At 37.5% G+C, this 10,785-nt stretch overlaps 1 protein-coding gene across 1 annotated transcript in view; it reads right to left on the bottom strand.

The window, feature by feature from the left end:
• Nucleotides 1-222: 222 nt before the first annotated feature.
• The window catches only part of NLRP9 (NLR family pyrin domain containing 9), a gene marked incomplete at both ends in the record, with an annotated part of 61,421 nt that continues 50,858 nt past the window's right edge, over nt 223-10,785 (bottom strand). The window contains one exon of the mRNA XM_080703760.1: nt 223-334. Coding sequence (XP_080559886.1) covers nt 223-334 — 112 coding nt within the window. The remainder of the gene's footprint in view (nt 335-10,785) is intronic.

Raw genomic sequence — 10,785 nt, 5'->3', positions numbered from 1 at the left:
AACTACATTTGTGGATTTATAAAATCATAATCTACTTTATTTAATAAAAACATAATGTTTAAATCTATTAGATGAAATACTATATGGTTTTTATTTTATTCGTTGGCCTTAGGTTAAAGTTTTTTGACAGTGAAGTCTGATATGTCATGTACTTAAAACCATCACTGGGTTCATCCTCATACCAAGAAAAAGGAAAAAAAAAAGAAAAAAAGAAAAGAGAAATTAATAACTATTCATGGACTCTTCAGAGAACTGAAAGAATGTGACAACTGCCATCTTCAAATCTGTGGAGACAGAGTCACAACCAAGATCTGCGTACCTGGAGTAGAAGCACCTACAGCCATAGACATGTGGGCACATTCATATGGTAATTTTAATGAGCTGTTAAAGGACAAGCTAGAACTAATGTGAGATAATAAACTGTGTGGTCCCAGGAGGTATGATATCTTTGTGGGGTTCACTTCCAGGAATTCCACCATATCCTTAAAATGAAGAGAGAAGAAGAGTCTCCTGTGGGTCTAGCAAGACAGGAAAATGGTAACCACTTTAAAATGACCCACAGCATGCCAGGAATGGTGGTGCAAGATTGTAATCCCAATACTTGGGAGGCTGAGACAGGAGGATCATGTGTTTTCAGCAAGCCTCAGCTACATAGTGAGGCCCTCCACAACTTGGTGAGACCCAGTTTCAATAGATTAGACCACATGGAGAACAGAATCTTGCTCCTAGAAGATGATCACTCCAAAAATGAACGCATAGTTTATAATTTAGGGGAAAAAAATCCGACTGCAGGAATTTGACATTGAAGAAATATGGGCCCATTTTTAAGACAGCTAACCTAAGAATAATTGGAATAGAGGAGGGAAAAGAAGGTGAAACAAAAGGGATCAATAATCTCTTCAAAGAAATAATAGCAGAAAAGTTTCCAAACATAGAGCAAGAAGTCAATACACAGGTCCAGGAAACATAGAACTCCCTTTAGACAGGATCAGAGAAGAGGTTCCCCACGCCACATAACTGTCAAAATGACTAATGTGGAATCCAAGGAGAGAATCATAAAGGCAACAAAAACAAAAGGCCAAGTGACATTCAGAGGCAAACCAATTAGAATCACTCCATACTTCCCAAACCAAGTCATGAGAGCCAGAAGGGCTTGGAGTAACATATTCCAAACTCTGAAAGAAAACAACTTCCAGCCAAAAATTTCCTACCCAGCACAACTCTCTATCAAATTAGATGGGGAAATAAGAAGCTTCTATGACAAACAGAAACTGAAGGAATTTATGTCTTCAAAACCAGCACTAGAGAAAATATTCAAGGAGATTAACTACAAAGAAGAAAACAGTAATACATGCCAGAAACAAAGAAACAAGATTTCCCATACAGCAGACAACTAAGCAAAGAAGAATAAACAGTATCTCAAACAGAAATAAAACCTTAACATGTTAGGAATTAAGTTATCTCTCAATAATCACACTGAATGTAAACGGCCTCAACTCCCCAATAAAAAGACATAAAGTGGCAAAATGGATTCAAAACCAGAATGCATCCATCTGCTGCTTACAAGAAACACACCTGACAAGTAAAGATAGGAACAAACTCAAGGTAAGGGGCTTGTGCAAGGTAATCCATGCTAATGGAACTCGAAGGCAAGCAGGAATAGCAACTATGATATCAGACAAGTTAAACTTCAAGCCCAAGCTTATTAGAAGAGACAAAGAAGGTCATATTTTACTGGTAAAAGGAATAATCCAGCAAGAGGAATTAACAATAATCAACATGTATGCCCCAAACATAGGTGCAGCTACTTTCATAAATCAAACTCTTTGTGACATGAAGTCACACATAAATCCCAATACAACAATACTGGGAGACTTCAACACACCTCTCACAACACTAGACTGATCTTCCAAACACAGGGTCAATAAAGATGCCTCAGAACTAAAGAACACCATTAATCAAGTGGATTTCACCCAACTACAGCAGAGTTTACATTTCTCTCAGCTTCTCATGGAACCTTCTCCAAAATAGATCACATCCTGGACACAAAATGAGCACTAGCAAATTTTATAAATGTTACATACTTCCCTGTGTCATTTCAAACCATAGTAGAATGAAACTAGAAATCAACTATAAGAAGACCCAGAGAAACAACATAAACATGTGGGGACTGAACACCACACTTCTGAATGAAGAATGGGTCATAGAAGATGTAAGAGGTGAAATCAAGAAATTTCTAGAAACAAATAAAAATAAAGATACAACATATCAAAACCTCTGGGATACTTTGAAGGTAGTATTAAGAGGAAAATTTATAGCACTGAGTGCTCACATAAGAAAAACAAAATCTTCAAATAAATAACCTAACACACCTCAAAGCCCTTGAAAAACAGGAACAATTGAACCCCAAAGCCAGTAGAAGATAGAAAATTATTAGAATTAGAGCAGAAATTAATGAAATAGAGAATAAAAAACAATACTGAATGTAAGTGGCCTCAATTCCCCAATAAAAAGACATAAAGTGATAAAATGGGTTAAAAAAACCAGAATCCATCCATCTGCTGCTTACAAGAAACACACTTTACAAGATAGTAACAAACTCAAGGTAAAGGGCTGGAGCAAGGTAATTCATGTTAAGTAGCCATCCTAACAAATGTGAAGTAGTATTTCACTATAGTTTTTATTTGTATTTTCTTAATGATTAGTTATATAATGATAATGATGAATGATATTCATTTGTTTATTGGTTATATAAAAATCTTTGGATATTCATTATCTATTTTAGTCTTTTATCTATTTCTAAATTGTATTGTTTGCTTTTATTGTTGCTAATTTTTAGGATTGCTATTTGGAATATTAATATACCTTCAGATATAGCATTTGGAAATATATTATGCCATTCTATCAGTAACTTAATTCTGTTTACATGGTCTTTGGATGTAAAATATTTTTTTATTTTTTATGAAGTTTGTTTATTCTCTTGTTGCCTGTGCCTTTGGAATCATATCCAAAAAATCACTGCCAGTTTCAATGTTGTGAAGTTTTATGACCCTGGTTTTCTTCTAAGAGTTTATAGTCTTAAGATTTCATTTATATCTTTTATATATTTTGAGTTAATATTTGTATATGGTATTAGGTAAGGGCCCAATTTTATTCTTTTTCATGTAATTATTATTTTTCAACAATATTTAGTGAAAAGATTATTATTTCCTTCACCAAATGTTCTTGGAAACCTTTTCAAAAATAACTTGACCCTATGCGGAAGAAAAAAAAAATGTATCAAAGTTAATCAGGAAACCAAGAATGAGAAGGAGGGAGGGAAGGGTTAGGGACTGGGTAGGGGCTGATTGGGTGATGTGTGGATGTATATCTCCAAAAGATTTTTTTTTATCCCATTAAGATGTATGACTACACTGCACCAATAAAAATTTATTTAAAAAAAATACTAGCGACATGCATTCAAAAACACATCAAGAAAATCATACATCATGACCAGGTAGGGTTCATCCCAAGGATTCAATGCTAGTTCAACATACGAAAATCAATCCATGTAATTCATCACATAAACAGAACCAAAGACAAAAATCAAATGATCATTTCAATAGATGCTGAAAAAGCATTTGATAAAATCCAACATCCATTTATGATAAAAAACACTGCAGAGAATTGGAATAGAAGGAACATATCACAACATCATAAAGGCAATCTACAATAAGCCCACAGCCAACATCGTATTAAATGGGGAAAAACTTCAAGAATTCCCCCTAAAAACAGGAACAAGACAAGGATGTCCATTATCACCACTTCTATTCAATATAGTACTTAAGACTCTAGCCAGAGCAATAAGGCAAAAAAAAGGAAATCAAAGGAGCACAAATAGGGAAAGAACTCAAACTTTCACTATTTGCAGATGACATGATACTATATTTAGAAAACCCAACAAACTCAACCAAAAGGCTTATAGAACTGATCAACAAATTCAGCAAAGTGTCTGGATACAAAAATCAATCTCAAAAAATCAGAAGCTTTCCTGTATACCATCCATAAATCCACTGAAAAAGAAATTCAGAAAACACTTCCACTCAGGATCACCCACAAAAAAATAAAATATTTGGAAAAAGAAAATTATAAAACATTGAAAAAAGAAATCAAAGATCTTAGGAGATGGAAAGATCTGCCATGTTCATGGATAGACAGATTATTATTAAAATGGCCATTCTTCCAAAAGTGATAAACATATTTAACGCAATGCCCAAAAAACTACCAAGAGCATTCCTCATAGACATAGGAAAATCAGTCCTTAAATTCATTTGGAATAACAAAAATCCCAGAATAGCCAAAGTAGTTCTCAGCAGCAAAAACCATGCAAGGGGAATCACAATGCCTGACGTTAAACTATACTACAAAGCCATTGTAATAAAAACAGCATGGTACTGGCACAAAAACAGACACATAGACCAATGAAGCAGAATAGAAGCAGAATAGAAGACCCAGAAACAAGTCCACACACTTTCAGCCAATTGATTGTTGACAAAGGGACCAAAAACATACACTGGAAAAAAGATAGCCTGTTCAATAAATGGTGTTGGCAAAACTGGTTAACCATATATAGAAAACTGGAAATTAATCCTACTTTCTCACCCTGCACAAGAGGCAATTCAAAATGGATCAAAGACTTGGAAATAAAACCAGAGACCTTGAAGCTCCTTGAAGAGGGCATAGGTCCAACACTGCAACACATAGGCACAGATAAACACTTTCTCAACAAGACCCCAAAGGCACAACAAACTAAAAGGTGAATCAATATGTGGGATTGCATGAAACTGAAGAGCTCCTGTTCAGCAAAGGAAACTGTCAAGAACCTCAACTGAGAGCCAACAAAATAAGAGCAGATTTTCACCACCTACTCCTCTGATAGAGGACTAATATCTAGAATATACAGAGAACTCAAGAAACTCAACACTAAAAAAAAAAAAATCCAATAAAAAATGGGCAAGCGAACTTAATAGACACATCGCGAAAGAAGAAATTCAAATGGCCAATAAATGCATGAAATATGCTCAACATCATTGACCATCAGAGAGACGCAAATCAAAACTACCCTGAGATTTCACCTAACTCCAACTAGAATGGCAATCTAGTTGGAACACAAACAACAACAAATGCTGGCAAGGATGTGGAGAAGTTGGAACTCTAAAACATTGTTCGTGGGATTGCAAATGTGTGCAACCACTTTGGAAAACAGTATGGAGGATCCTCAAAACAATGGGAACAAAACTACCATTTGATCTAGCAATACCACTTCTGGGTATCTACCCAAAAGAAAGGAAACCTAACTACCAAACTAATGCATGTGTACCTATGTTCATAGCTGCACAATTCACCATAGCCAAACTATGGAACCAGCCAAGATGTCCATCAACAGATGAATAGATTACAAAACTGTGGGATATGTACACAATGGAATTTTACTCAGCCATAAAAACACAATTGCAGCATTTATAGGGAAATGGATGGAACTGGAGGACATTATGCTAAGTGAGATTAGTCAGTCGAGAGAAGTAAGGAATCAGATGCTTTCCATAATATGTGAAAGCTAGGGTGAAAGGCGTCATAGGAGGAACTCCAGGAGAAAAAGGAGATCCTATAGAGGAGCAAATAAGGCAACCTAACTGGGGACGGGAGGAGAGGAGAGGGAAGCTCTTTACAGCACATGATGTACTTATTCATATTGAAGTCAACCACTAAACCAAGCATGGGAGGGAGGGGCGGGGAGGGAGTGAGGTGGGGACTGGGTGGGGGCTGGCTGGGTGATGTGTACATCTATGTCTACACAAGTTTTTTTTACCCCATTATGATGTATAAATACAATGCACTAATAAAATTATATTAAAATAATACATAAATAAATAAATAATAAGACAGGAAAAAAACCTAACGATTTTTAGGGCTAACAGTGCTCTGGAGCAAAAGAAACTCTAATTTATCGTTGGTGAGAATGCAAAATGATACATCCCTTTGGAAGATAGTTTGCAGGCTATTTTGTTTTGTTTTTCCTATGTTACTGAGAATTGAACCCAGAGGCATTCTACCTCCAAACTATATCCTCAGCTCCTTGCTTTTTTCTTTTGAAAGAGGGTCTTGCTAAGTTGCTAAGGCTGGCCTTGAACCTCAAGTCCTTCTGAATCAGTCTTTCAAGCACTGAGATTACAGACGTGTGCCACTATACCTGTTCACTTAAACAGACTCAATTTGTTTTTGTTTTTGTTTTGTTATTATAGTACTGGAGATTAAACCCAGGGGCATTCTAACTCTGAGCTATACCTCCAGCCCTATTTTTTATTCTTTATTTTGAAACAGGGTCTCATTAAGTTGCAGAGAACCTCACTAAGTAGCCGAGTCTCAGGCTCCCAAGTACTGGAATGACAAGCTAACATGCCAGACAGATGGAGTCACAGTGGAGTTGTATCCTGAAGAGTTTGAAACAGGCAGTAGTGATCAGGAAGATATTGCCAATGGGGGGGGGGGGGGGAAACTCCCTAGGTAAAATTATCTACTCATGAATCCTACAAACCTAAGAAGTCAAATTCTAAAAAAGCAGTAATAAAAGGTCACTAAAAAAAAAAAGATACAGCCGGGCGTGGTGGCGCACGCTTGTAATCCCCGCGCTTGGGAGGCGGAGACAGGAGGATCGCGCAGGTTCAAAGCCAGCCGCTCGCGCTGGCTTAGGAGACCCTGTTTCCAAAAATGAAAATGTAAAAATAGGTCTATAGGTCTGGGAGTGTAGCCCGGAGGTAGAAGGGCTTCCAGGAACCCCAGTACCACCAAAAAAAAAAAAAAAAAGATACAAAGCAAAAGAGAAGCCACAGATATAACAGCAGATTCCTCAAGGGAGCTCTCAGAGGAAACTGGGGTTTCTAGTACAAAGAAAAGAAAACAATGACGTAAACACAAGGAAAAATTTGAAGAAATAAAAATCTTAAAAAATCTGCTTTAAGCTGTGTGTGGTGGTACACACTTGTTACCCCAGCATTTGGGAGCCAGAGACCAGAGAATCGTGGTTCATGGACAGCCTCACCTACTTAATGAGGCCCTTCACAACTTACTGAGACCCTGTTAATAAAAAATAAAAAGACTAAAAATTAAGGCTGGGGTTGTAGCTTGGTGGTACAATGGGTTTCATTCCCAGTACTACAAAAAAAAAAAAAAGCTTTATTTATAGGAGCAGAAAGTGACACTTCCCAGTCAGATGATTCCGCATCCAGCAATTCTGAGGAAAGTGAGGAAAAGAGACATTAAGCAAACCAAAAGGAAAAAAGAGTGATAAAAGTGTCCATATCCCTGTAACCAATAATGAAACACAGACAAGGACAAACATACAAATCTGAGAGTAGCTACAGACGTAAGGTCTGCTGAGAGCTCAGAGGATGACAAAATGGGAAAGGAACATGTGCTTCACACACCTGACTGTCTTTTTACAGCTCTTGTGCCTTCAGGTTTTGCCAGTAACTCCTTCAGAGAGGGGCTCTGAGGTTAGAGCTGTTTTGTGCCATCTACTCCTTGTCTTCTATTTTGACCTGTTAAACTTGATCCCCTTTTCTTGTTAATAGGGAATCTGGTATTTTGTTATGTTTTTTGAATAGATTATTTTTTACAGTCTCATCTAGCATAGAAAATATATACTGCAAATTAAAGGACTCAGAAAGCTGATCTAATAGTGACCTGGATACACCAATTGGAATAAAAAAAAAATCAGGCTGGGTTATAACGCCTAGGTAGAATGCCCCTCGGTTCTATCTATAGCACCACAGGGGGAAAAATTGTTACAGGACCTGCAGCAAACCTGGGCTTAGGCCATCATTTAGTGCTGAAAAATAAAAAGAGATATTGTCTCCAAGTAAGTGGAATTCAGGAATCCATATATGGCCATGAAAGAGACATAACATTAAGAAGAAAAATATACAGTGAGATAAATGGAAAACACTGGAAAAAATACCAACAGTCCAGTGCCAAGTCATAAACATGCATCCATAAGGACTAAGTGAAAAAGTAACCAAGCTCTCACCAAATGGAACAGGAAGACCCCAGCAACTAACCCACATCAGGTAGAGATAGGAGACATTCCTGGCCAAGAATTTAACTTGGCAAATTCCAAGAGAACACAGAAAAGTGATTCAGAGATATAACCAAAAAACCTAATGAAGCCAGGTACAGTAGCACACACTTGTAATCTCAGTACTTGGGAGGCTGAGATAGGATCACATGTTCAAGGCCAGCTTCAGCAAGACATTGTTTCAAAAAATAAAAAATTAAAAGCACTGGGGGTATAGCTTGGAGGTAGAATGCCCTGTATGTAATCCCCTGTGAAAGGAAAGAAGGCTTCAGAGAAATGAGGAGAGTGACCAGTAGAATAGTGGGAGGAGATTAGAGGTGGCAAGTGCTGAAGGGAAAAGGAAGATAGAGGAAAAAGCAGTTCAAATAATGCTATGTCCATTTATGAAGGTATCACTAGCAATTTCACTAACATATCTGGGAGGGAGCAGGGTGGGATGCAGAGGGAAAAACAAGTGCTTGTGTGCATATATGTTCACATCACTTTAAGCCTCAGTATGATGCATTATTACAATACACAAATCAAAGTATTTTCTTTAAAAAGCTTTATACAGGAAGAACTTAGTGTCTAAAAAAAAAAAACTAAAGCACATGGGGTAAGCTCAACAAGAAGAAAGGTAAATGACAGTAGGATTTCTGAATTGTTATGTTTGATGACATTATTCCTTTAGAGATATGTATTAAAAATAAGTGGTTAAGCCGGGCATGGTGGCGCACGCTTGTAATCCCCACGCTTGGGAGGCAGAGACAGGAGGATCATGCAGGTTCGAAGCCAGCCGCACGCTGGCTTAGGAGACCCTGTTTCCAAATAAAAATGTAAAAATAGGTCTAGGAGTGTAGCCCGGAGGTAGAAGGGCTTCCAGGAACCCCACTACCACCAAAAAAAAAAAAAAAAGTGGTTAAGAGCTGGGCATGATGGCACACACTTGTAATCCCAGCATTTGAGAGACTGAGACCAGAGGATCATGGTTTGCAGACAGCCTAAGCTACTTAGCAAGGCCCTTTGCAACTCAGTGAGATCCTGTTTCAGAAATAAAACGACTAAGAAAAATAGGGTTGGGGATGTAGCTCAGAGATACAATGCCCCTGGGTACCAGTGTCAAAAAAAAAACAAAAGAAATAAGTGATTAAGAGCTGGTGGTGCACAATTGTAATCCCAGTACTTAGAAGGCTGAGACAGGAAGATCACATAGGTTCAAAGCCAGCCTCAGCTACTTAGTAAGGCTCTCAGCAACTTAGTGAGACCCTGTTTCCAAATAAATTATAAAATAGGTCTGGGAGCATAGCCCAGAGATAGAAAAGCCCCTGGGTTCCACCTCCACTACAAGAAAGGAAGAAAGAAAGAAAGAAAGAAAGAAAGAAAGAAAGAAAGAAAGAAAGAAGAAAACATAAGGTTAGCTGGGCATGGTGGTGCATTCTTGGAGGCAGGTAGATCACAGATTAACCACCAAATTCAGCTACTTACTAAGGCCCTCTGCAACTTAGTTGAGACCCTGTTTCAAAATTAAGCATGAAAAATAGGACTAGATGTATAACTCAAGAGGTAAAATGCCCCTGGGCACTGCAGTTTGTGGACAGCCTCAGCTACTTGGTGAGGCCCTTGCAACTCAGTGAGACCTTGTTTCAAAAATAAAGAATAAAAAATTAGGGCTGGTGGTGTCATTCAGAGTTAGAATGCCCTTGAGTTCCAACCCCAGTATCACACAAAAAAATAACTATATCTAGTTAAAGAGGTTCTGGGGACAAACTCAAAAGTTTGATTATATGAGACAGATTGGAAGAGGCAAATATATACCCCCAGCATAGACCTTATTATAAAGGGAAAACAAATAGACACAGGACCCACACACAAAGAAGAAGATACCGAGACAACAGAAATACAAACCTGAGACTCTGAATATATGAAAATGAAAAACAGAGAGGAAAAAATAAACTCCCACAACTCAACAAGGGAGATTACCAATACTGATCTGCAGGAAATGCAAGAAGGAGAATTCCAAATTTTGATCTTCAATATGATAAAAGGCCTCAAAGAAAGCGTACAGGAAGTAAAGGAGAAAACTGAAGCCCTAAGAAAGAACCAAAAAGAGACTTTGAGTGAAATAAAGAAGTCAAAAATGAATTAAAGACTGCAATAGAAACCACCTCAAGCAGGTTAGACCACATGGAAAACAGAGCATCATCCTTGGAAAACAGTTCATTCAAAACTGAAAACACAGTAAACAATATAGAGAAGACAATATAATAACACAACCTGAACATCCAAGAAATATAGAACAATGGCAGGAAATGCAAGAAAGAGAATTCCAAATTTTGATCTTCAATATGATAAAAGCCCTCAAAGAAAGTGTACAGGAAGTGACCGAGGAAATATATGAAAATGAAAAGCAGAGTGGAAAAAAATCTCCTACAACTCAACAAAGGAGAGCACCAATACTGATCTGCAGGGAAAAACAAAAACAGGTCACAGTCAGGGGTTAAACAATAAAAATCACCAGAATTCTCAAACCAAGTCATGAAAACTAGAAGGGACTGGTGTGATATACTCCAGATCCTGAAAGAAAACAAATTCCAACTGCTATATCTGGTAAAGATAGTATTCAAAATTGATGGAGAAATGAAAACATCCCAGCACAAGCAGAAACTAAAAGAATTTCTGATTACCAAGTCAGC

This window comes from Muscardinus avellanarius, assembly GCF_963383645.1.
Source record: "Muscardinus avellanarius genome assembly, chromosome: 10".
In the NCBI taxonomy this organism is placed as follows: Eukaryota; Metazoa; Chordata; class Mammalia; order Rodentia; family Gliridae; genus Muscardinus; species Muscardinus avellanarius.
This window is presented reverse-complemented; position numbering and strand designations above follow the sequence as displayed.